Consider the following 27633-nt stretch of genomic DNA (forward strand, 5'->3'; position numbering starts at 1 on the left):
AGGTTTGGTGATTCTCTAAATGGTAATTATTGCTATGAAATGTGTTAGTGCTAGACAGTGAGTGCAACTGAGAAAAGCAGTAGCTGAGGTTCATTGTTTTTTTAAAGGATTTTAGTGCATTCTTTAGGCTTGTGCCTTAGTCTAGCGTGCTGACTATAGGAGCATTGCTATGCTATAAGCAGCTGAAACGGAAAGTATATCCCCTGTTAGTGCATCTCGGGCACAGAAGTTAATCTAGAAGTCTAAAATGTTGTGTCCCTTACAGACATGCTCTTGCTAGTTCATAATGTGTGGAGGTCACAGTGCTCTTACAGGCTCATCAGATCTCCACTGCCTCCTCTTGTCGTCTTAATGCAAATGAAGCAAATCCAGTAGTGTTGCCAATTTTTATATTATTTGGTGACTTCTATAAAAGTTTCCCATGATGTCATGATTCCTGGCATCAAGTGTTCAATTTTTCCCTTATGCAGAGTGACTGCCCCCTCATCCCAAGGGATGAAAGAGGATAAGGGAAGTCTCCCTTACAGCAGGCAGCAGGGAGGACTGTGGGTTTTGCCATTTGGGGGTTTTTGGCATCTGTTTACAATTGAATTTTGAACTTAAAGCAATCTCACATGTGCACTGGAGTAAGTAGCAGCTACCTGTAAACTTAACGTCCAAAAGGCAAGAAGAGAAGAAGATAAGTGGTTACTCGGTCATGCTGGCTTTCATTTTTTCCATTTGACAGGTGCTGTACAGAGCTGAATCTGTGGAAGCTTGAAAGCTTCCCCCTTCTTTTTCTCCCTTTTAAGTTGGAAATCATTAGCACTTTTGGCAGGTTCCTGATGTTGCTTGATGTTTAGATCGCATTTCTTTATTTTCTGCATTATTGCTTTTGCATGGGCCCAGACACTGTATTTTTTCAGTTTGCTTCCATTAAGCCTGATTAAAACATCATGTTAGTTTAGATGACTCATTTCGAAACGTTAAATAAAAACTGTGGATCGTTAACTTATATTTAATGCTAGGAGGTCTGAAGACTGAGATTTGTCACTTGCTAGTGCTCTCACTGTCAATTTTGTTAAAATTGTACCAAAATTAACAAAATCTTTAAAAAACTATTGCTCCTGCAGCTTCCTCGTCATTCCAGCCTTTGTATTAAAAGTGATCCTTTAAGTTTTAATGGAATCAGAAATTGAAATGTTAAAGTGGCTATCTGTTTGTAGTCATCTGCTTTGCAGACTTTACATCAGTAAATCATTACAAAAAGTGTCCATCCAGTGTTTCTTACAGTTGAACTAGAAGACCTCTGTCTTTCTGACCTAGTCCTTTGTAGACTTTTCCGTGATCAACTTTGATTTTTGTAAGTTGTTCCCCGCCCCGCCTTTGGCTGGTTAGGTTTTGTAGTACTTTTTTAATCTGCTTAACTTTTTTAGTGATGTCCTAGCACAACCACATCTGTCAGATCTTGGGCTTGTGTTCTCTCTTATTTCTGCAACTTTTTGGCTTGTGGTTGGGATTTCATAGTTGTACTTTGTTTCTATAGCTGTATATTTTTGTTAATAATGTTTAATTTCTTCCTTAGCTTAAGCTATGGAGGAGGACATTCATCACATTCAGAAACAGATCTTCTTCATAGACAGACATACACAGCTTCTCATCAGCTTCCTGGATACTCTACTACACACCATCCTACTGGTAACTGTCCATATCATGAGATTACAGCTTAAATAGCTAAAGAAAAAAAAGAACCTGTTACATAATTTAGATTCAAGTTGATGAATTTTATAATCAGAGGGAGTTTGTCGTGCAGGTGGTGGCAAGTGGTGTTAGAAAAGCTGAGTTTGTAGTAGAAAGTTAGCAATCAGTTGTTAGCTTTTATCAAAATGTAAGTAGAAAGGAAAATATAAGAGAGGGGTTATGCTCAGTAACTTACCGTTGGTTCTTAAAGAAACTGCATTTATTCTGTAAAATACAGCTTTTCAGGATTTGGCCTATGCATAAGGGCCAGATGTTGAGTATGCCTCAAAGCCAGCTGCAGAAATCGTGCCAATTCTTTTAGACTAAGGCAAATAGCAAAACTAAGGCAAATTGGAACACGCTGTTGCTAGTACTTACATGTGCAAACTAAGACATAGTGCTGGGGGAAAGTTAAAATTTACTTTAAATATAGTAGCAGGTTAGGCTGTGTTAGATCTGCATCAGGGTCTGTCTGTGATCCTGATGATATCCTGTCTCCATGTCAGGAGAAGACAGAGCATGACCTCTTCACGCTCACTTTGCAACCCAGTTTCTAAGGAAAGATACTTGAGCTCATGTGCTGGCTGGAATCTGCAGTCCCTTGGCCAGGTCTTCAATCAGGATGATGGAGGGTCAGAACTGCAGGGAGTGTTTCAGGGTGCAGACCCTGCAGTCTTGACATAATCTCAGTTACTCAAAACTCTGGATCTCTCCAGTGCTTCCCATTGAGCCTCCTGCCATTGAAAGGTGTGAGCAACAGGGAACACACAAAGGTGTTTGTTGAAACAGGGAATGCAACCAAAACCACTTTTCTTGTGCCAGTCCTACACAGAAATCCAGACTGCTGCAAGCTGCCCAAAGGGGAAGAAGGTTGATACAGAGAAGTTGAACCCATTTCAGAAGGAATTCTGAATGTTTAAACAGTTCCTGTAAAAAAAAAAAAAAAAAAAGTGGAACAGGGAATCTTCAGATGAAGGGAGAATTTTACTGGTGTACCTAAATATTGTTTTTAAGCATCAAGTTTGACATACATTTAATAATAGATTTTAAAATGTATACTCAAGTTCCAGTTTACAGTTGAAACACTGTAAAACAGTTAAACACTGAAAAAATCAATGTACTTTAATAACATTGCTAATGTTTCATAGGTTATTTTTGGTGAATTATGAATGTATGTCCTTGTTGTTTGACTGAGCTTCTTGTAAGTTCATCTGAATTGTCTGTTTTGTTTCATTTCCCTCCACCCTCATCTAGGTCTTTCAGGAATATTTGATACCAGTATGCACAGTGCTGGAAGTAACACTAAGGAAACTTCTTCAGTTATGAATTTTCTCTCTGCTATTGAGTCTCGTACCGCTCAGGCAGTCTCTTCAGGATCTACCCTTTTACCACAATTCAGGGCTCCTTCCTGGCAAACAGGTGAAAAATTTCTCTTGAAATAAAATTTTGTCATGATTATATTGAATGTTTGGGAGAATTTGAAACAAAAATATCCTGACTAACTGAAAAGGCTACACATCTTCTACCTCTTTTCCATCTCGGTATTTAAAAATCTCAGAATCAATGAAATTATATTAGCAGAAGAGTTATACCGGAAGAAGAATTAAATGAGCAGAAGTTGTAATTATTTAGAAGGGATTTAGATGTATAGGATATTATTTTGTCTAATGAGTCAAATTTATTCTCCAACTTTTGTTTGGAATTAGTCTCACTAACACCATAAGCATATTCAGGTAGACTACCTGTACACCCTAGCAGATCTTTCATTCTCAAACTCTGTTCCCTGTCATAGTTGTTCTTCTGTGATATTACTACTAAAAATCTATGGATAACTTTAGCCCCTTTGTACACAGAAGTAATGAGCAAGGTGTTCTCAAAAAGAAGGTCTGAGGTGCATGTTGCATAGAAATAAATGATCTAATTTACAAATAAACAAACATGTTGTCTTTTTTGGCAGACTGACTGCCTTCTATAAATGTCCCCCATCTGTCAAGCCTTCTGTGCAGAGCAGGAAACTTTGCATATTTTGAGCTTGCTATAGGCAGCCACACCAAGATAAGTGTTGCTACTGCATCTGTGGGTAGCTTCAAGTTATGGTTAATCTTATGTAGTGATTAGGCAGCTGTGCAGTGAATCAGATCTATTCACTGATCTGACAGAAAACATTTTGGGTGGGTTTTTTTGCTTTGGTGGGATGGTTTTCCGCTGTATCAGCAAGCTGATGTGTGTCTCAGTGCAGCTGTATGATCGCTGGTTCTGATTTGGGGAGGAGGCATAAGGTAGGAAGAGGGAAGAGTTGAACAATCCTTTTGTTGATAGTTTGCACTTGGTCTGTTAAGTGTAAAGTGCAGCTGCATTTCTGTGAAGAGCTACTCAAAAAGTTGAGAAGAAAGAATGCGTTTTTTTATTCACCATGGACAAAAGCAGATATGTGGGAGCACAGATGAAGATGCACACTGTTAGTCTGTCAAAAAATCTTAATATAAATCAGTGATGTTTAGAGTTGTGATGACCCGTCCTCACATCAGATTGTCAGCTGGGAAGAAATCTTTTTTTCTCTTCGTCCTAGCATTTTCTCCATTGCAGCCTGCCTAACAGTGACTTGTGAAGAATGGGGAGACATGCTGTGGGTCGGGTTTGATGTTGATACCAGTGATTGAGAGACTTCTCAGTACTCATTACTAAGAACTCATCAGTAAGCCCATTTTCAATATTACCAGTTCTCTGAGCTTTCTGTTGTCCTTTAATACTTTTGATGCTTTTCTGTATCCCTCAATGTTCCCAAGTGTCTTTTGAGAGCTTTGTCTTCTACAAACTTTTTTGATGAGGGAAAACAAGTGCTCTTCACTCTTCAAGGTGACCTTTATTTAGAAGGGTTTTTTTACTTTGGGTCTTTCTCCAAACCCTGCATCTGCTGATTTTGGGGGGAAAAGAGGAACAGTGTGTTTGTTATATTGTCCTACCAAGTCTTCCTTTGATATGTGGGATGTGTTATCAGTGTTCTGATTTCTTAGGGTAGTGGGGAGTGTCTGTGCACACCGTTTACTACCTTTGCCATACCTTTTGTCTGCTTCTCTACAAAAGTAAAATATAAAACGCAGCAGTTCTGCCATAATGGTGCTTCTGTGACTGGCTCTTGTCTGGTTTAAGAAATTACCTGCGTAGTAGGAAGGGCTTTAATTTATGGAAGAGAAGGGAAAAGTACAGGTTAGCTGAGAAATGAACATCTGCAGTTAAAATAGGTATAAATACTTCCCCTTCTTTGATGCTTCTGGATGCCGCTACCTTTGTGTTAGTGGTAGGGATCAGTAAAAGAGAACCCAGTTGTACATGATGTTGCAGTTTTTTAGAATAGGGGGAAAAAAAAAGCATTAAAACACTACTTATGCTTTCTTACTCAGAAAGACCTTATTGTTGACTAATGAAAAATACCTTGGCATTCCTTCAGTATCACATCTCTTCATATCAGTTTGTCTTGAACTGAAAGGGAGAAACAAAGACTCTCTTTCGCAGCTTCATCTGAAACTTCCAAAGCAATTGTACGATTAAGTTGCAATCAGTTTAACAGGACTTAATATATTTTAAAATGAAAATTAATTTTTTTAACGGAAGTATTTGTCTCAAAACAAGCTTTATTTACTGACAGTTTTTTAATTTATTCTTAAATGATCCAAAGCTAAAAGCTGTTTTAAGTATCCAAGAAGAACTGAAAAAGGTCAAATTACACCAGTGATTTTAATTTTTTCTGATTTGCATAGCCTTGTAAATTTCCCAGTGGAATTGATTCCTTTACAGATTCCTTTACAAGAAGTTTAAGCCTCTCTGAGAATAAACTTGCCTTCTTCACTTTCATTCATAACTTTGGAAATAGTACACAAACTTCACTAGTACCTGCAAGTTACAGGGTGAAAAGCATTGAACGATATGGATCACTGCTGTAAGCCTCAAAGCTTGCAAGGGAATTTCACATTCCTATTTCAGCTGGGGTAGTATATTCTGTTGATAAATCTTGTTTAAGCCAGGATGTCATATCAATGTCTGGATGCAAATAAGTAATATTATACGTTTCAGTTGGATAGTTGCTATTGCACTGTGCAGATAGTTGCTGTCTGTGGATATTTTGGACTCTCACTTCAGAAAGCATACAGATCATATTCTTTGCATTGAAAGTCAAAGCCCTCCTTTAAGAAACATATATTGCAAAGTGTATAGGCTGTTAGCTATTTCACTGTAAGTTCTGAAATGTTTCACATAAAGTGAGTTATAAAAGTATTGGTGAGGGTAAATGCAGGAGATGGAATTGCTCCTTTAACTGTGTATGTATTACAATTGGTAAGGTGTAATTTTGCCTTTTTACTATATGTTAAAGGTGTCCAGGGCTTTTGATCAGTTGTCCTCTACTATGAACTTCTTTTTAAACTGAAATAAAAACTAATAAAGAGCCTTCAGTTTCAAAGCAGAATTAATCTTGTACAATTTTTTTATCCACAATTTGCATCTTAAGGATGTGAGTTTTTTCCCTCAGCAATTCACTGTAGGTATAGAATTTGGAATTTTTAAAAAAACCCTACACTTGCAGTTTGAAAATTACCCGCGATAAGTGCCTTCCTTTATATGTTTTTGTTGAAAAGAGTGGTGATTCTAAAGGAGGTTATATTTGTAAATGCTGTAAGATCTTACAATTAAAAGAGTTATAGAAATGCAGAGTGTTGTAACTTGTAAAGCTCCCTTATGCTCTTTTTCCCTTATTATTTTGTTTTTGTTTTTTCCAGGTATGCATTCCTCAACAGCCACAGAACTATTTGTAACTGGAGCTTTGCCAACCTCTGGAACATTTCCACCAACATCTGCTTTATCAGCATATCAGCATCCCAGCACTTTCAGTAGTAGAAACTTTGCTACTACCCCTTCTCTTACTCTTCAAGATACTACTTTCAGTGCTACATCAAATGGTCTCTTAACTACCCATGATCCTTTATTACAGATTAAAACATCGCAAGGCACTGTTCCAACTGCTTTGACATTTGAGCGCCTAGGCAGTTCTGTTTTAAGTACCAGTATACCACCTCAGTCATCAACATATCGTTCTGCTCAAGAATCTGCACCCCATCTTTTGCAACCTCAATTTAGTTTGTTGCCTTCAACCCTTGGAGGAGCTCAGCAGGTTTCTCAGGCGTATAGCACATCTGTCTTCACTGGTTCCACTGCTTCTATCGATAGAGCACTTCAGCGAGAATGTAGTGTTATTAAACACCATCAGCGGCCTTCAAGTACTCAGTCTGTTCAGGCTCAACTGACTGTTTCACAGCATTCCTTACACAGCTATTTAACGAGTACAAGTGGAGTTAATTTTCAGGATACATCTAGGCACTCAGCATTATCCTGCAGTCCAGTTGGAGATGTTACTCAGGTGAGCAATGGAGGACCACAGCAGAAGACTTCTCAAGTCACAGTGGAACTTGCTCAGTCGTACACATCTGCAATTCCATCACCTGGTTTTCCATCTGCTTCCACAGCAAAAGTGAAAAACTGTTCCACAAAGCAGCCTCCAAGGTCAACGAAGACCCCCAAACCTCAAAGTGTAGCTCCCACTGTGCAGACACAAAGCTATGCCAAAACTGCACAAAACCAGAGTTCTGTCATTACAGGCCAAGCACAGATCTATTCTACAGCACAGCTCCCAAGCCTCTTGTCAGTCAGCCAGTCCCAAAACTATGTTTCATCCCAGGCTCAGAATGTGCCACCTGTCAGTCACTCACAGGATTTCTCATCCAGCAAGGTTGAGAAGCTGCCCTCACTGTATAAAACGTTGACTTTTTCTGGGCAATCGCAAACTATTACTTCTGATAGTCAAACTCTAAGTTACTCCCCAGAGGAACAAGTACTGACTTCAGTTCCAAATGAGAACTACTCTGGGCAAACGAGGGAACTTTCTTCAGTCAGCCAATCTCAGAGCTACTCTTCTACTCACTCTCAGGGTTTATCTCCAGTTAGCCAATCCCAAGTTATTTTTTCATCTCAATCACAAGTTTTATCAGCTGTTAGTCCTTCAGAAAGCTATTCTTCAGGGCAGTCTTTAACATTAACATCGCCTTCTCTTTCCTTTAATGCCTCTCCTCGGATACAAACTCTTCCAGCCTCGAGTCCTAATCAGAGCTATATTTCTTTACATTCTTCTCAGAACTCTCAGTCACAAGAATCCTCCTCTCCACAGTCTCAAAAGTTTTTGCCATCTGTCCAGTCTCCTCCTTTTGCATCCCCAGCTCATTCACAGACACTTCAGAACAACAGGCCTTCCTCGGAAGCAAAGTCATATGTTAAAAGGAAGTCTGACTCTAATTTGTATGCCTCATCAAAACAAGAGGAGGAATTATCAATGCAGGATATGCAGGCATTGCAACAGCAAGCTACTCTTGAATCTTCCACTCAAAGGCTAGCCAATGAGGAAATCAATGCTCAGGATGTATCCTATAGGGTCTCAAAAGCAGATGACAGATACTCTCAAAGTGTAATCAGAAGTAACTCTCGTCTTGAAGATCAAGTTGTTGGACTTACTCTTCAAGGAACAAAAAAAGATGAAAGAATGGTCAATTCTGTGGAACAGCTTTCCCAACGTATTGGCCATATCACTAGCCTAAGCCATGATATAAAAAAGACAACTAATTTAATGCAAACAACACAAGTAACTGTGAGTGCTAAAGAACTAAACCAGCAACATTCTCTTATGCATAAGGTACATGAAAGTAAAGCTCAAGAACAGCAAGGCCAAGTCATTAGTACACCATCACAGGTTCAACCTCATGCTTTAAGACATGGTCATCAGCTGTGTTTGCCCAGTGCACAGGTACTTCTGGAGTCAGCCTGTGACTTGCAGATTCTTCACCAGTCAATACTGCAGTCGAGTTTAGGACAAGCAAAGGCATCACCGCAAGTGCAAAGAATACAGAGTCCTCAACAGGTGACACATCCATTCCTTCAGATGGATGGTCATATTATTCAAAGTAATGGGGGTCATTCTCAGCAACAGCTTCATACTCAGAATTCAGAAGTAATGAAAATGGACATTTCTGAGCCCTCAAAACCACTACAGCAACATTTGACAACAAAAGATCATTTTACTCAGACAAATCAACATGATTCAAAAAATCAGTTTGTTTCTCTTAGTTCAATATGTTTCCCAGAATCTATACTTCTCAGTGATGAGAGGAATATATTATCCAATGTAGATGACATCTTAGCAGCAACAGCAGCAGCCTGTGGAGTGACACCATCTGACTTCGCCAAATCAGCTTCTAATGAAGAGGAAATCCAGTCTGTTGAAAATAGCGAGGAGTCTAAAACACAGTTCCAATCAATGGATGTAAGACATGTGTCATCTGGTTTCAGTGCCTCACCTACTGTAGTTGGAAAGCCAGCAAGCATAAGTAATATTTCTCTGAATGGCGGCCAAATTACTATAAATCTTACACCAGTGTCAACAATACAGAGGAAAACTGTGAACCTTGGTCAACAACACATTGAAACTTCTGATCAAAATGTACCAACAAGAATGACCTCTCCTACCCTTGGCCCTGGTCAAGAAGAGCAAGAACAAGGGGCTGTTCCAGTTAAGAAACAGTCTAGCATCAGTCATGAATCTGAAGAAGATAATGATGCTTCTGCTGATGGTACACTGAATGCAAGAGACACAGAATTTGTTTCAAGCGGTAAGAGCCTAAGTGAAGAAAGTGCTGCTTCAGAGAATGATTTTAATGTGGGTGGCGATGATGGTGCAGTAGTGGGTAACCAGTCGAAAGGTCCATTGCAGCCACTATCTGTGCCCCAAAGTGGAGATGGAACCATTAGTAGAACTGAAGAAGAATGCCAAGATTTAACTCAAGGGAACCTTCAGAGGAAAAAAAGCAAAGGAAAAAGCCAAAACAAAAATGCTGCAGAAGACGACAGTGCAATTCAGAAACAAGTGAAAAGAAGTGGACAGTGTAAACGTCAAAATTCAAGAGGAAATGACTCATGTTTGACATACTCTTCTCCTGTTTCTGAAAGTTGTTATGATACTTACCAGCATCAGGAAAGAATGAGGCAAAAAATTAAAGAAGTTGAAGAAAAACAGCCTGAAGTCAAAACAGGATTTATCGCATCTTTTTTAGACTTTCTAAAGTCTGGGCCTAGGCAACAGTTTTCAGCTCCAGCTGTACGAATGCCAAACAGGACTAGGCGACCAGTTACCCAAATAGTTCGTGCCCCTTGCCTACAGTCCTCTGCAAAGCCTCAACCAGCAGCAGCAGCAGCAGCAGCACCTGTAGCTGCTGACGTTAGTGGAGAAAGTCCAACCAAAAAAGTTGATGAAGAACTTAAGAAAAATTTAGAAACATTGCCTTCATTTTCTTCTGATGAAGATGATTCTGTAGGGGGTAACCACGATCTTCAGAAGAGCATCTCTACTGCATTGTCAGCCCTGGATGATACATCTGATAGAAAGAACAAATCAGGTAAAACAGTTACTACAAGTGCATATGTTGAAGGAGATTTCTATAGCTGGTGGGGGGGAAAAAAAGAATAATTTTAGCTATCTTCAGTTCAGGTAAATTTTGATTGGTTTTGGTTTTAATCACAGCTGTAATTAAGAGTTCTGTTCAAAACGTGTGTTGAGTATGAACTAAACTCGTGTTTTCCACAATTAAAAAATATGTAGATAAACTTTTTCATGCTACTTAAGTAGGACTGTTCTAATGCCAAAAAGTTATTTTAGCCCAGAATTGGAATAATGTGTCTGTTCTCTTCTTCTCTGGCTTAGAATGCTAAATATGATTTTCATCTGGAAACCTCAACAAACCATCATGTCACGGGTTTTAAATCTATTTTTAAAAAATTCTAGCAAGAGAACATATTAATAATTGCCATCAGCAGAGGTTAAGTTCTTCCTGGGTAGAGTTAAATGCGTGCTTTCTGTGATGATAGAGTTGCACAGAACATGTTTATGAAAACAATTTTTGCACTTGTAAACTGAGCACTGGTTTGGCTAGCCTTGTCCAAGATGCGAGTCATTTGACTTTGATTTCAGCGATATTAATCAGAAGTGGTGTAGCTCTGTGTTGATACATTGCTAGCAAAAGAACAAAATCTAGGAAGGGTTATTTTGGGCAGGGAGGGGCAGGCAGCAAGCACTGACCACAGTAGGATAGTGGTTTTCCACACGCTTTTCAGTTTCGCTTGTATTACATCTATGCTGTACGTTGGTGTTCATTGCTTTTAACTGATGCTTCCATGTTTTGAAGTATTTTCAACATGCAGCATGTTTTTGCCTAGATAGACCTTTTCAGTGAAGTTTGTTTTCTCTGGTAAGCAATTAAAAACTATCCAGCCAATCACATAACTGCAGTAATTCAAGAGAAATACCGTTACCTTCCAAAAGAATCACAGGGAGAAAATGAAACATTTCTTAAACTCTTCTCAGGACCCACCACCCATAGCCTGATTCTTAACAAAATAGAATGAAGTAATTTTTTCTCTTTTTAGATTGAAGGACCGAGGGAGATTTTTTTTTTTTTTTTCTCTAGGGGTGACACGATTTACTGAAAAATACATAGCACAATTGAACTTAAATTGTAATAGTCAGACCTAAAATACCAGAAAAAGATTGCGGGATACATGATATACTAAACAATACTTCATCTTAATTACTATTTTCTTCTGTGGATATTTCTATTAAATTATGTTAAATTCATGCATTTTGGAAAGGCTGTTACAGAAGATGAAGTTTCTCATGTGTCTTTCAGTTGAATATGTATTTTAAACAAGAAAGCAGTGACTTTTTCCCAGAAAGCCCAAATGTGGACAGTGCCATGGTGTGAGCCTCTTGCTGAAGCTTGTTAATTTTAATAAGCCATGTTCTGTGTACAACTTCATAAGGAAATATTTCAAAGTTTTTTGTTGGGTGGGCATTTCCATTAGTGTTTTATTTGCAGTGATTTCTTTTACAATGTTATTGTATCTTCTTTATTATTCATAAGGATGTAATATTTATGCCACCAATTTCTTGAATTCACCTTCCTGTTTTATTGTATACGAGACTGTACATTATACAAGATGCTTAGTAATGACTTGTTTCTTACTTGCTGGTGTCTTGCAGATTTTCTAGTAATTCCCTCTTCTGTCTGTTTTTGCATATAAATATGGAAAGAAATATTAAAACATAGTCTTTTGTTGGTAGTATTAAGTAGCGTATGTACATTTATCCGCTGTTCAGAAGAATGTGTAAATATAGTTGGGGAACTAATAATACTGTGTCTAATTAAAGCTGTCATAGCTTTCACTGAACAAAGAAATACAACATATTTGCAATAATGTGATATGATATATATGATTTGTCCAGAAGAATGTATTTCATGGCTTAGCAATTTTACTGAATTGATTTAATGAATCTTCACATATCTGGTATATAGCTTTTGTATTGACACATTAATTTGATATTTAAAACATTTGTTTTGAATCACTTTTATTAAAATATGTCATGTTATCTTTTTTCTGTTTTTTCAAGTGAAAAAGTCAACAATTAACAGTGGTTGTAACAAAACTGTAAAATGGTTATCTTAAGTTTGAAGCCAGTTTCCTAAGTGATATTAGTAATTATGCTATAGCTAATATAACTTGATTTCTTTTAGATCAGCAAGTCAGTGTTAAAAATAATATGTATAAAAGAGTATAAAGTAATATCTAAAAAGGATTCTAATTTTTTCCAGGTGGGAAAGAATAATAATTTTGAAAGGTGGGAGTTTCCTTTGGCTCTTTGGTATAGAGGAGGACAAGAATGTTCTTTCCCTTCTTTGTTTTGTATCATCAGTTCTCATTGCTCACCTCTGTTAATATTAAAAATTATTAAGATATTGCCAAAGTTTTAATCTGGAACTTCCAGTTACGTTATCACAAGATATAAATGATAAATGTCCAAAAGTCATACAGCAAATGTTTTCATATTTCATCTGTATTTCTCTTTCCTTAATCCGGTTTAAAAAGACTTTACTTATCAGCCGATTGGAAACAAGATTCAGTGTCGTAACCTTTACTGTTGTATTTGCTTATTCACACAAAGTACAATGGTATTTCCTGTTGATCATGTCTGTAACTATCAAATTGTTTTCTAAAGCATTCATCTTTGTTATTTCTAGATGCTAACAGATGCAGCAGTTTAATACAAACAGAGGTATACTAGCTACAATATTTTGGTTTCATTTAAGGTTTAGTTGTGGCCAAGATAATGCTTTTGTTTTAACTCTTAGAACAAGTGTTTTTTCTAGAATAGTGGTTTTTAATATGTATTGTAACAGAAAAGAAGAAAAATAAATCTAGTTCCCATTTTACGTTGCTAATCCTTGATAATTTGTTTAACTAAAATTTGGATTTTTTTCTTCAGAAGCTGAAAAAGTGGCAGTTGTTACTGGTGCCACCACTGCCACTACTGCTGTAATAAAGCAGGAATCTCCACAGACAACTACTCCTGCAGTCAATATGCAGGAGAAAATGAATCCAGCTGACCCCTTAAAAGTAGCTCAACAGGATGCTGTGACTTCAGACCAATTGGCAAAAATACAGGCAACTGTTGCAATAGAAGGATGTACTGATGAGGAGAATACGGACAGTGGAGGAGAGGGCATGTACAGAGAACGTGATGAATTTGTAGTGAAGATTGAAGATATAGAGACACTAAAGGTAATCTGAGTACTTGCTGTGGAAAAAAAAAAAATCATGAAAAATCCTGCATATAAATTTAGCCTCAACAAACTACCAAAAGGGGAAAGGCTGCAGATTAGTTTTCTGTTTCTATTCTAATATTCCCTGGCTGCTGCCAAGGTGCCTTAAAGGTGTCTTTTTAGTGCAGGTTACGAGTATGTTTTGTATGTACATGACCCATGTTACATACATAATAAAGTAAATCTACGTGCTGGTAACCTCTGTTAGAACTTGGAATTACCTTTTTTTAATATTAAAAAGCATAAATTTTTCACAGGCTGTTGACTACCTTTTTTTTTTTTTTTTTTTTAAGATAGTAATAGGCTTTCAAGTGTAGGATGTTGAGGAAATGACTTTTGGACTTTTGCAAAAGATCTTGGAATTGTCTTCTTTTTTGGAAGAGGTTCTGCTTGCTATTCCAACAAGAAGTGGCTTCCATAAGCAACCAGTACAGCTCTTCGCATGAGTTTATGGGACTGTTTTTTGTTGTCTTTGACTTCTTGTTTTGTTTTGGTTTTTGTTGCTTCTTCATTTTAAATTCTTCTGCATGTTTACCTTTCCTTTTGTTGCTATCATAGCCAGCAATATTCTTACCATTGATTCCTAATCCTTTTGATACTTGTCTATGTGTTCATCCTCTTGAGCTTAAGTTTTGAGTGAATTCATGTGGCTTTGTCACATAAGACAAGTGTTATTAGTTTTAAAATATTCCCTTGTCACTTATAAAACTGATTAAGGTATGTTATGAGATATTTTGAATTTTAAGCTTTTTTTTAAAAATTTCTTTAGTTATTTAAACAGTCATGAAAAAGGAAACAATACTTGATTCTATGTTTTCCAAAAAGAGACCTTTTTGAGTTAGTAGTTTGCATGTAGGATTTAGAGAGAATTCTCATTAGAACTAATAATTACAAATCTGTTTTTAACATAGTTTATTTCTCAAACTATGTGAAGAAGAAAAACAACTCACACTCATTTTTGTTTATGGTTAAGTTGAACTGAAAGTGTAAAATCTGGTTCACTAATTTGTACTGAACTATGTCTTTTCACGTTAGTGCAAACATCATACTGTAATGTACCTGGGCTTCTGCTACAGAATCTCTAGGGACCTGCAAGCTTTTTGCTACTTGTTGTGATTCTTGCATTTTTGTTTTAAAAAAATATTTCATAGAGCAAAAGAATAAAAAATGGGAAAAATCTTGTATTGTTTTAAAAAATAAAGTTCTGTGACTCAGTTGCATGGCACACGAGTTAAGACATCACACCATAGGCAAAGCTGGTTGGCACAACTTCTTCACTGTAAAAGTAAAATTTGTAGATTGCGTTATACTTATTGTAGTTCATGTCATACTGTCTTGATGCAAACAGCACATAATGACTAAGGGTTTGGAATTTTGAATGACTTATTTCAATTTTATCCCTGGGTAACTTGCTCAGAAAACATAAAGCACAAACACGCTTCTGGGAGGAAAATAAGCAGTGTTTTTAGCAAATAATTTTATGTTCTTACAGGTTGCTTTGCAAACAGGAAAAGAGCCTCCAGCTATTTGGAAAGTACAGAAGGCTTTATTGCAAAAGTTTGTTCCTGAAGTGCGAGATGGACAGAGAGAATTTGCTGCTACTAACAGTGTGAGTCTTAAAAATTCCTTATGAAGCCTCATGGGAACTGATTTCCTTAATGGAAGTCTAGGAAACAAAATAAAATGTGATGCTGACATACATTCTTCGCAAGCATCCTGGGGAGATGGCAGGGGTGCACGGGGAAGTTTCTTGATTTCCTCCTGCTCTAAAATTCCCTTTAAGTATATTCATGGGCAGATTCTTTGCTTTCCAGCATGAGTTCTTTGGTATCATTCAGGCTGTGTAAAGGAACAAGTTTTCACAACCAGAATAAAGTCAGTGGAAGCAGGCTTGTGAACCAACTGCTTTCCACAATGGGAAGGATACAGATAGGATACAATTTCAACAGGGAGCCCTTTGCCAGGCAGATAATCCTTTTGGGATAACACATGGGGAGGATTAAATAAAGGGAGAAAATGAAGCCCGAAGTACCTCTTGCCTTATTTTCTTAGTTTAAATATTATGTGGAAATCCATTGGAGAATTTCTGTTAAATTATAAATGCTGTAGAATGGCTCATCTTTGTATGTAAACAAGTTGTTTTTAAACTGACTTTTTTTCTGTAGTATTTAAATTTGTAATTGTTAAACTGAATAATTTTACTTAACAGAAGCACTTGTGTATTTATTTTTTTTAGTATCTTGGGTATTTTGGGGATGCAAAAACAAAATACAAACGAGTGTATGTGAAGTTCATTGAAAATGCAAACAAAAAGGAATATGTCAGAGTATGTTCAAAAAAACCACGAAGCAAGCCTGTGCAGTCAGCAAGGTATTTTATTTCAATTTGTTTTTCATTTTGCCATATTGTTTTCATATTAAGAATATACCTATTTTAATAAACGAGACCTATAACTCAGGATTATGTTAATTCAGTGTTAAGTTGGAAACTGAGAACTGTGTGTTTTGCTTTAAGAAATGAGACCTAAATTACTGCCATATCAAGACTTCCCTACCTTGAATCTGTGGATTGCAATAATCATTCATTTTAGAGGTGTTAGGGTTCCGCATGCTATTTCTTTCTGTCATCTTTTGCCCTGTTACTCAACGTAAGGATAGAAGCCTACGGGTATAACGATTTCAGTTTTTTGTGTGTTGTTTTCTCCTAGCCCGTGGACTTTGCAAGTTAGGTATGTTTTTCTGGATTGCTTTAATGACCATCCTGTCCCAGTATGCTAGAAGTACCATGCTTTCTTCTCAATCCTGGGAAGTTAATTTAAAACAAAAGTTCATTGTTGAAATTCATTGTCGCAAGGATGTTTTTCCTTCTTTTGTATGTCCTTGCACACTAAGGGTATTTTACTTTTCTTATTGCACCTGCTCTAACCCCCTCACCCCACCCCAAAAAGCCTTATCACTTTGAGTCATCCCATGGAACCTCTATCCATGCCTTAAAATCAGTAATTCCAGTAGCGTTGCTTTTAAACCACCAACAAGGATAAATAAAACCCAAACAAATCTGTCACTCTGGAGAGCCATGTAAAGAATTCAGGGCAAACGTAATATGGTTTTGATTATTCTAGTAAATACACTACTGGTCCTGCAAAATGTTATGACCATAAGCATCTCTCACACAGGTACTTCGGCTATCTCTGAGATTTCCTCTGTCACCTTCCTTCTGATAAGTTTTTCATTGTCATTCACTTGCTAAGGGTTTTGCTATTGCGTTTTGTGTTGATCTTTGATCGTGCTTTTGGAAAAGATTGCAGATTCTGTATTGTACAAACTGTCATGCTTTAATGCTTAGCTTATTTTAGCTTCTCACAACTTCAGATGGTATCTGAAGGTTTTCTCTATGGATTTTCAATAATTGTAATTTAATGCAGATATGTTTTCTTTATCAGACGTTAGTAAACAGTAATGAAAAAAATTACAGAGCTCTTCATTCAAGAAATGACTGGGTTTTTAAGTCTAGTTTGCTCTCAAAGAAAACAATGCCATCAGATAATAAATTTTATAAAGTAATCATGATCTACTTAAAACTAGCTGGGATTTTGATGCTCTTTTTTTTTTTTTTTTTTTTTTCCCTTGGGCTACAGAGGACTGTTCCAGAACCTGTTCTTCCAGTGCTCTGAAACAATCCTGTCTTTTAACAAAACATGATCATAATTAGCTTGTATCCATATGTTTTTCTCTACTGTTTTTGGCTCTTATTTCTGTCTTTCCCTGGTGTTTTTACTGCATTATGTATTTCTGGAGAGCAGTCAGATTCCACTTCTGTCTTCATTTCACTAAGCTGGATTAATCAAGGTCTTTCAACTTCCTCATCTAAGGCAGGCTTTCCATTCCTCTAATCATTCTCGTATCTATCTATCTCTTGTCTCCATTCATTTTGGTTTCAAATCTTCATCTCTGACAGATGACTAGAATTATTCTCAGTGTTCCAGAAGATACTAACAACGTTTCTATGTACGTTTCACTGCTTCCCCATTTGGACCAAAAAATCTTGCCTGGCGCTTCCCAGAATCGTATTCCCCACCATGTTCTCAAAACTGTAGTGCATTATTAGTCCTAAAGTACATAACTTTGTATTTATGATATTAAGTTTCCTGTTTGTTTTCCTGTTTTGAGTGGTGGGAAGAGAAAGGAGAGGAGTTGTCTGGTTTCTTATTCCAGTCCTCAAGATCCTGCATTTCCTGCATTTTTACCTGGATGATAATCTCTCCCATCTTTGTATGGATACAATATCCCAAATTCACTTTGTCAGCAAATCTCATTGATTACTAGTATTTGTTCAAGTCTGTCAAGTCTGATTTTTTTCATTAAATAGTCAATTCTAATATTAGCTCCAATCTCCTATAGCTGATAAATTCTACTAACATTGGGCAATTTAAGCTTTCTGTGCCTGTTTAGTTATAAAATTGGAATACTATTTAATCATAGGTAGTTGAGAATAATTGTTAAGCATTATATCAAAAATATAGTAGTATAGTGTGTATGACCTAATTCCTAGTTACACGTGACAATGAAATAAGTATATATAATCCGTGGGGAATATATTCTGGTTAAATAAGACTATAGCTATCTTATTAATGCCAAAACTTGTGTGGTAATTGTTTTCATAAAGATTGTCTTCGTAATATTGCAGGACTATTCATTGCAAACCTAGTAGTAGCAACAACAAAACCCCCGATCCACCAACACCAAAACCAACAGCAACAAAAGTCTCTTCTGTGAAACCCAAAGCTAAACAGCCAAAGGTAAAGGCTGAACCACCACCAAAGAAAAGGAAAAAGTGGAAAGAAGAATTTTCATCTTCCCAGTCTGATTCTTCGCCTGAGGCCCAGAGTGATGAGGATGGTGAGCAAGATACTATTGTTAGCATCTAGGCCCATTTGAACTTAACTGAAAATAGTGGTATAAAAATATGTTGCTCGATCTTGCAAAGTTTTCTTTACTAGCCTCAGAAAAAAAAAAATTAAAATCTGACAGTGCCACGCAAAATTGAGTTCTTAAAACTTTTTTGTTGTTGTTCGTGTGTGAGCTAATGTGTGCAAATGAAGTTATCTCAAATGTAGTTTATCAGTTAGATAAATATATTTTTACTACTTGCTTTCTAAGACAGGTACAATTGTAGGAGGAGGAGCTGATTTGATTTTTGAATATGTCTCAAGAATTGGATTCTTCATTAATTTTCCATTGCAGATCCATGTCATATCTAAAATAACATTCCTGCAATGCCTGTCTGCGTGCAGATGTGGGCAGAATTCAGATTTTACTGTTGTTTTTTCAAAACCCAAGGAGAAAAAGCAGTTGACTTTTTGGCTGCTTCATTGCTTGTCTAAATGCCAGCTGTTCAAATGCAGCCTGCTGAGCAGATTTTCTGTTAAGACATTCATAGTGTCTTGGAACGTTGAGATACGATGTTTGCAGTAATCCTCCAGAACAGAAAGGAATTTTTGAAGTGTACAATGTTTATTGTATTATATCTGTGGCAGCAGATATACAGTGCGTTTTGCAGGTTTTTTGTTTATTTCCTGTATGTTTGAAGTTAAGCTGTGTCATACCCATGCTTTGTATTGCTGCATTTCCAAAGCATGTTGGCTTTGGTGACTTTAACTATAGATAAGCTAGGGTTGGTGTAGTGGAACAGTGTCTCTGCTGAGGGCAGCACCTTTAAGATATTTTTTTTTTCAGGAAAACTTACCCAAATAACCATTAATATGTACAACTGTCCATATTTAAAATTTCAAGTAACCTGGTGATGATAGTCATCCATACAAAAGTGGATATCTGAGAAACTTTAACAGCCTTGCTAGCTAAATTACTGCAAAATACTGGTATCGTACATGGACCCTATAAAAAAACTCCAGAATGCTTACTAGTACTGATGACTACTCCATATGCATGTTTAAAATTGCTATGAAAAAATAAAAGCTTCCTCAGAATAAGTACAAATATGCCTACATTTCATCACTGGTAAAATTTGTTTTACGTGTTTTTTGTGAGTTGGACAATTAGGTGGGATTGACTTCGATGATATGCAGGCTCCTAAGTGACATTAGTGCTTTTGAATGTTTTTCTGTTGGATGACTTCAAGTTTTGCAGTTTTAGGTGGTACTTGCATTGATGTGAAATCTGGACTTAGGCCGCTTTGCTTGACTGTAGTTACTCATTATCCCTCTTCTCTAGACTTTCACCTACAATAATAGAAAAATGTTTAAATTCCCTAAAATATTATAATCTAAATGCTGATAGTTACAAGTAATTGTACATGTTTCTACAGAAAATTGTACCATTTGTACCAGATTTGGTGTTTGTACCTGGTTTTGGCATGTAAGTAGTTTGAGTATTATTTCTGATTGTATTGAGTGTCAATCTCTTGGGATACCAGTAGGGGTCACTTGTGCTTTAAGAGAGAAGCCTTCAGTTTTGAAAAACACAATATTTGCAGGATGTTGAAGGAAAAAAAAAAATATTATATTCCGATTAATTTTCAGAGCTTGTACCTCCAGCTCCCCTTGTTACTCGCTTTTTGAACACAAGAGCTATGAAAGAGACTTTTAAGAGCTACATGGAGTTGCTTGTTAGCATTGCCTTGGATCCGGACACAATGCAAGCCTTGGAAAAGAGCAATGGTACAGTATGTTTAACATTTGTATGGTTTTATTAGATTTTAAGGTTATTAATCAGTAAAGCAAATGTATTTTTAAAAAAAAAGAAAAACAAATAAAACCCCACCAAACTTTTAGCTACATACCCACATCTGAAGAACACTTTACACAAATTACTTACGTGTGTGCATAAATATATATTTGCACTATCTCTTTGAATAATCAAAGTAATTTGGAAATACTGTTTTGTCTGCTTTGTTACATTAGGCTTGTGCTGTGAATGTCAGAACTGAGCTCTTTGTTCCTACTGTTACTATCTTTTAAAATCTTAGCAAGCATTTATTTCAAATTACAGTGTTGCAAGTGTGTGTTTACTTTCTGGTGAGGAAATAACCTTATAAGTAGTTCTGATTCCTGCTACTATTAAAAATTCTGCTTTTCAGACTCTGAAACCTTAAAATTCTGATCAAAGACAATTGTATTCCACTTTTTCTTTGGGGAGAAAATGTTCAGACTTATTTACCGTAGTGGACTCCAGGATACAAGTCAAAACTGTTCTATTTCTCAAAATTTAGCAAAACACTCACGTGTAAAGGTCCCAAAAGAGTAATCATTTCACATATTATTTAGTTGCAGGCTGTTGTTCTGCACTATATTCTCTTTGCCTGTATTTAAAAAAATATTTTCTAGACTCTCCTTTCCTGGTTTGCTCTGGTTGTGCATCAATGCATACCTAACCTCAAGGCTTCATACCCATGCACTATGTCAGTAGTCCCACTAAAAGCAAAGAAATTGACTTTATAAATAAAAGACTCCATACTGAGCTGTAAGTTTTCATTCATGGCCACGTGCCTATGTTCAAATGTATATTGTGCCATTTACAGTGGTTCATCAGATAACTTTTATCAGTAAACACTTTCCTCAATTTCCTTTGTTATAAATGCCAGCAGGGTCATCTCTTGTAATATGGAATAGCGAATGTCAAAAACACGTACTTGTCTTCATAAAACTGCCAGTTGTATTGCACAGCAGAGGATTATCTAGGAAGTGGTTTGAAATTGCCTCTAAGATTTATGCTTTATATTGCTCTATCTTAACTTTTTCCTTTCAACAAAGAAAAGTCAGAGAAGGAGCGGGATAGCAGTCAGCAATTAAACTGCATAATATCTAGACCAGTTTAGCAGGCTATGTTGGTTTTGGCTGGGATAGAGTTAATTTTCTTCATAGTAGCTGGTCTGGGGCTATGTTTTGGATTTGTGCTGAAAACAGCATTGATAATACAGGGACGTTTCTGTTACTGCTGAGCAGGGCTTACCCAGAGTCAAGGCCTTTTCTGCTCCTCACCCCACCCCACCAGCGAGCAGGCTGGGGGTGCACAAGAAGCTGGGAGGGGACACAGCTGGGACAGCTGACCCCAACTGACCAAAGGGATATTCCAGACCATAGGACGTCATGCCCAGCATATAAAGCTGGGGGAAGAAGGAGGGAGGGGGTAACGTTCAGAGTGATGGCGTTTTGTCTTCCCAAATAACCATTATGTGTGATGGAGCCCTGCTTCCCTGGAGATGGCTGAACACCTGCCTGCCTAGGGGAAGTGGTGAATGAATTCCTTGTTTTGCTTTGCTTGTGTGCGGGGCTTTTGCTTTACCTATTTTTATCTCAACCCATGAGTTCTCTCTCTTCTACTCTTCTCATTCTCTTCCCCATCCCACCAGGGGGGAGTGAGCAAGTGGCTGTGTGGTGCTTAGTTGCCGGCTGGGGTTAAACCACGACAGAGGCTGATCCAAGAAGAGATTTTCCTCTCGCGTTTGAAATTATTTTGTGCAAATTGCATTATTTTTTACTTCCACATTTTATGTTAATGGGTCGAAGTATAGGTTGAGTAGGAATCTCATTACTGTGTGTCTCTTAATAATCAACTGCTACAGGTTTTTTTATGTGTCTTTTAGATGAGCTACTTTTGCCTCACATGAGAAAAATTGATGGTATGCTGAATGACAATAGGAAAAGGCTGCTTTCCAAATTACGCTTGGATCATACTTTCAAGGTATTCTCTTTTAAATTCTAGGATTTTTAAAGTAATGTTATAAGTAAGTCATTGAATGCGTACCATGCAGGTACAACTTAAAACCCAGAAGACAAATTTGTAACAGAAGTGAATATGGATTTGAAAGAGATGCTATAAATTCAGTGCTTGTATGTGGCATTTGGAGAATATTTTGTGATCGAGGAGTTTATACTGCAAAGGTAAAGTTCTGGTTTTACTCCCTGTGCTTTCTGGTTCATTCTCAAGCATTTTTTCTTTTAAGCTTCTCAAGTTTGCCAAAAGAAAATCTGTTTCCTGTCCTTCTAGAGTTTTTGGTTAAGTGATTGTATTGCCTAAAAATCTTAATAAACTTTTCCATGAAATAGCTATGCTGTGGAGCAGATGTCTGAACTTCTTTGAAGTAGAGAACATGATCAGAATAGTTTAAAACCAGGACAGAGGGACTTGTGAACAACTCATTTGTGTGCTCTTTCCTGTATCTTCATCATGGAAGGTTGGGAAAAGTGTGGATAGCAAGCGCATATTACAGCAGCTTTGACATGGTAATAAAAACCAGGTCTGGATGTGGACAGGAAAGAGAGCAGCCATACCATCTCAGTAGAGAGAAGGTAAACAGAAGGATAATCACTGTGGTTCCTACTGTTCCCACCCACCCTCCAAGCAACAGTGCAGATTTCGAAAGTGCAGTAAGGTAAATTAAGGTTATTTTCGCTCATGTCTGAGAACTAGTTGTTGATGCCTATAATCAGACTGATTATTTCTTCCTGTAACAGTTTTGAGACCAACAACAGCAAAGCAGACCTGTCTATAAACACCATCAGACCAAACTTGCTCTTTCGCCTGTCTTTCTCCTGTCCCCTTATGTCCACAGTACAGAGACACTTGGAGAATTAGTTGTCTCTCTGTACTGCTGTGTGCTTATTTTTGAGAGCTAGGTGAGGAGGGAGATAATAGCAGACTTGACAGTTCTGCTTTTTCATTATGAAATCTTCAAAAGATTTTTTTTTTTCCCCACAGCCCATTCTTGGTAAGTCTTGTGGGACACTAAGTAACCTTGTTTCAGGGATGAGAACATCATCAACCAGTGAAACAGCTTTAATTCACACGATTCTTGAACTTTTTTATTGTTAGTTATGCTGTTTTCCCAACAGCTGTACAATTTGTACCTGCTTGAACAGAATTTCTTGTGGCTTCCTACTTACAGTAGGTAGGCATGGGGAGGGCTGTGTATTTTCAAACCATACACGGAGCCTCAAAGAGGTAGCTTGTATTAACCCTCTGTTTTTGTTTTTCTTTCGTGGTAAGAATTTTGTGTTAATAGTTATTTCTATAGCTGCTTCTTTTAGACCTGTCTATGCAGAGAAGATAGGCCACATTAAGGTAGGATACAAATTTGTAGAATTCTGGTTGTCTTCACAGTACACACAAAGTGAGAGGTAGCTTATTTTGTTTTTTTCCCAGTTTAAGGGAAAAAAGCTAGTATAATCTTCTGTAATACTAACGTGTAATTACAGCTGCTTACTCACTTGGAATTCATAACTAATATAATAGCTTTGCTGTGTGTTCACTTAGAAGCAGATTATGTATCATATCTCTGAAGTTAGCTTAAGCCTGTATTTCATCGTACGATCTGCAAGAAGTTAATGGAGTTACGGATGTAAGGAAGGGATCTGCTTGTGATGTCAACTGTGAGATAAAAAGCCTTTTATGTTTGCCTTCTGGTATGATGGTACCAACTTGTGCCATCCTTGGGTCAATATTTTGGATAAAAATGAAATGCTTATTTGTCATCATAAGTGTTTGCATTGGTTAGGAAAATGTGTTTGATACTCTGTTAAGATTCAGGTTAATGTGATGATTAATACAGGAAAGTATGCTTCTGTTCCAGCTTTGATGAAATGACCAGTTCAGATGTTAGAGCTGAATGAGGCATTGAAGCAAGCAATAAGTGAAAAATACCATTGTCGTTCATGAGTATAATTCAGTTTGAATATTTTCACTATTCTGCATTGATAAGCATGAATGACTTTAACTTTTTTTTTCCCACTGGCTACAGTTAATATGGGATATTTTAGCACTGTATTACGAACCAAATCAGACACTGAAGTTAGCAGTCAGTGTTTGGTGGTTCTGCCTGTAACATTATAGTTCTAACAGTTTATCATGTTCTCTGGGTTATAGTTTTTAAATAAACAAAATCATAGAGTCATAGAATGGTTTGGGTTGGAAGGGACCTTAAAGATCATCTAGTTCCAACTGCCCTGCCAAGGGCAGGGACACCTTCCACTAGACCAGGTTGCTCAAAGCCCTGTCCAACCTGGCCTTCAACACTTGCAGGGATGGGGCATCCACAACCTCTCTGGGCAGCTGAATATATTCCAGTGCCTCACCACCCTCACAGCAAAGAATTTCTTCCTTATATCTAATCTAAATCTACCCTCTTTCAGTTTAAAGCCATTACCCCTTGTCCTATCGCTACATGCCCTTGTAAAAGTCTCTCTCCAGCTTTCTTGTAGGCCCCCTTTAGGTACTGGAAGGCTGCTGTAAGGTCTCCCCAGAGCCTTCTCTTCTCCAGGCTGAACAACGCCAACCCTCTCAGCCTGTCTTCACACAAGAGGTGCTCCAGCCCTCTGATCATCTTCGTGGCCCTCCTCTGGACTCACTCCAACAGGTCCATGTCCTTCTTATGTTGGAGGCCTCAGAGCTGAACGCAGTACTCCAGGTGGGGTCTCACGAGAGCAGAGTAGAGAGGGAGAATCACCTCCCTCGACCTGCTGGAACACTTCTTTTGATGCAGCCCAGGATACGGTTGGCTTTTGGCCGGGTCGCATTGAGCTTCTCGTCAACCAACACCCCCAAGTCCTCCTCCGCAGGCCTGCTCTCAATCCACTCATCGCCCAGCCTGTATTTGTGCTTGGGATTGCCCCAACCCATGTGCAGGACCTTGTACTTGGCCTTGTTGAACTTCATGAGGTTTGCACGGGCCCACCTCTCAAGCCTGTTAAGGTCCCTCTGGATGGCATCCCTTCCCTCCAGCACGTTGACCGCACCACACAGCTTGGTGTTGTCAGCAAACTTGCTGAGGGTGCACTCAGTCCCACTGTCCATGTTGCCAACAAAGACGTTAAACAGCGCTGGTCCCTGTACCAACCCCTGAGGAACGCCACTCATCACTGGTCTCCACTTGGACATTGAGCCGTTGACCGCAACTCTTTGAGTGCGACCATCCAGCCAATTCCTTATCCACTGAGTGGTCCGTCCATCAAATCCATGTCTCTCCAATTTAGAGAGAAGGCTGTCATGCGGGACAGTGTCAAATGCTTTGCACTAGTCCAGGTAGATGATATCCGTTGCTCTTCCCTTATCCACCAACGCTGTAAACCCATCACAGAAGGCCACCAAATTTGCCAGGCACAATTTGCCCTTAGTGAAGCCACGTTGGCTGTCACCAATCACCTCCTTATTTTCCATGTGCCTTAGCATAGTTTCCAGGAGGATCTGCTCCATGATCTTGCCGGGCACAGCGGTGAGACTGACCGGCCTGTAGTTCCCTGGGTCTTCCTTTTTTCCCTTTTTAAAAATGGGGGTTATATTTCCCCTTTTCCAGTCAGTGGGAACTTCCCCGGACTGCCAGGACTTCTCAAATATGATGGATAGTGGCTTAGCCACTTCATCTGCCAGCTCCCTCAGGACCCACGGATGCATCTCATCAGGTCCCATGGACTTGTGCACCTTTAGGTTCCTTAGATGGTCTCGAACCTGATCTTCTCCTACAGTGGGTGGTTCTTCATTCTCCCAGTCCCTGCCTTTGCCTTCTGCAACTCAGGCGGTGTGGCTGGAGCACTTGCCGGTGAAGACTGAGGCAAAAAAGTCATTGAGTACCTCAGCCTTCTCCATGTCCCAGGTAACCAGGTCTCCTGTTTCCTTCCGGAGAGGGCCCACATTTTTCCTAGTCTTTCTTTTATCACAGACGCACCTGTAGAAGCTTTTCTTGTTGCCTTTGATGTCCCTGGCCAGATTTCATTCTCTCAGGGCTTTGGCTTTCCTAACCTGATCCCTGGCTGCTCAGACAATTTCTCTGTATTCCTCCCAGGCTACCTGTCCTTACTTCCACCCTCTGTAGGCTTCCTTTTTGTGTTCAAGTTTGTCCAGGAGCTCCTTGTTCGTCCGTGCAGGCCTCCTGGTGTTTATGCCTGACTTTCTCTTTGTTGGGAGGCATCACTCCTGAGCTTGGAGGAGGTGATCCTTGACTATTAACCAAGGCTGCCCTTGAGCTTCACATTCCCCACCAGCCCCTCCTTGTTGGTGAGAACAAGATCCAGCATAGCCCCTCTCCTCGTTGGCTCCTCTATCACTTGGAGAAGGAAGTTGTCATCAACGCATTCCAGGAACATCCTGGATTGCTTATGCCCTGCTGTGTTGTCCCTCCAACAGATATCGGGGTGGTTGAAGTCCCCCATGAGGACCAGGGCTTGTGAATGTGAGGCTGCTCCTATCTGTCTATAGAGGACCTCATCCGCTCGGTCTTCCTGGTCGAGTGGCCTGTAGCAGACCCCCACCATAATGTCACCTGTCCCTGCCCTCCCTTTAATCCTGACCCATAAGCTCTCGGTCGGCTCCTCATCCATCCCCAGGCAGAGCTCCATGCACTCCAGCTGGTCATTGACATAGAGAGCAGCACTCCCTCTTCATCTCCCCTGCCCATCCTTCCTAAAGAGCCTGTATCCTTCCATTCCAACACTCCAGTCATAGGAGCCATCCCACCACGTCTCTGTGATGCCAGTAAGATCATAGCCCTGCAGGCATGTGCACGTCTCTAACTCCTCTTGTTTATTCCCCATGCTACGTGCGTTTGCATAGAGGCATTTAAGTTGGGCCCCCGATGAAGCTGACTTACTGGCTGGAGTGGCTGGAATTCCTTTGTGCTGCTCTTCAGGTGCTCTCCTGCTGACCTGTGGTCCCTCTCCAGGCTCTGGGCATCTATTGCTGGCACTGGCATCAAACTGGTAGGAGTTGGATGGAATGAGGTTCCCCTGGCAACTTTAGTTTAAAGCCCTTTTCACCAGCTTGGCAAGCCTATGACCAAAGATGCTCTTCACCTTCTCAGTAAAATATTACTATTCCTTTAATTGAAGCTTGGTAAATGAAGCATCTTAGCTGAATTGTGTAAATTTAATTTGGAAATAATTATCACCATTTTATGTCTTGCACTGTCAAAGATGTGACAGTCACTAGTATTTTCTTCTTCATTCCAATTCAAATTTGTCTGTTTTAGGTCAGTGGTCTGGCCATGTAAACTGTTCTGGTTAATAGGAATTCTCCAGAGGAAGGCAGAAGTGGCCAAAGCCCCTTGACACTCAAAGTCAACCTTCAGGAAGGCTATTACAGTGGATAGAAAAACTAAATAGTTTAAATCTGTTGAAGTTGTTGTTCCAGTTTGAAAGCATTGCAATAAATATAGTATATGA

The 27633-nt window shown here is 38.6% G+C and overlaps 1 protein-coding gene across 1 annotated transcript in view; it reads left to right on the forward strand.

Moving 5' to 3' along the window:
* QSER1 (glutamine and serine rich 1) overlaps positions 1 to 27633 on the forward strand; it is a 51006-nt gene that overhangs the window by 15883 nt on the left and 7490 nt on the right. Inside the window, exons 2-10 of the mRNA XM_050897066.1 lie at positions 1565 to 1677; positions 2974 to 3138; positions 6492 to 10208; positions 13130 to 13425; positions 14959 to 15075; positions 15703 to 15836; positions 18153 to 18364; positions 20005 to 20142; positions 22068 to 22165. Of these exons, the coding sequence (XP_050753023.1) occupies positions 1565 to 1677; positions 2974 to 3138; positions 6492 to 10208; positions 13130 to 13425; positions 14959 to 15075; positions 15703 to 15836; positions 18153 to 18364; positions 20005 to 20142; positions 22068 to 22165 (4990 nt within the window). The remainder of the gene's footprint in view (positions 1 to 1564; positions 1678 to 2973; positions 3139 to 6491; positions 10209 to 13129; positions 13426 to 14958; positions 15076 to 15702; positions 15837 to 18152; positions 18365 to 20004; positions 20143 to 22067; positions 22166 to 27633) is intronic.

The sequence above is a fragment of the Gymnogyps californianus genome, chromosome 5 (assembly GCF_018139145.2).
Source record: "Gymnogyps californianus isolate 813 chromosome 5, ASM1813914v2, whole genome shotgun sequence".
NCBI lineage: Eukaryota > Metazoa > Chordata > Aves > Accipitriformes > Cathartidae > Gymnogyps > Gymnogyps californianus.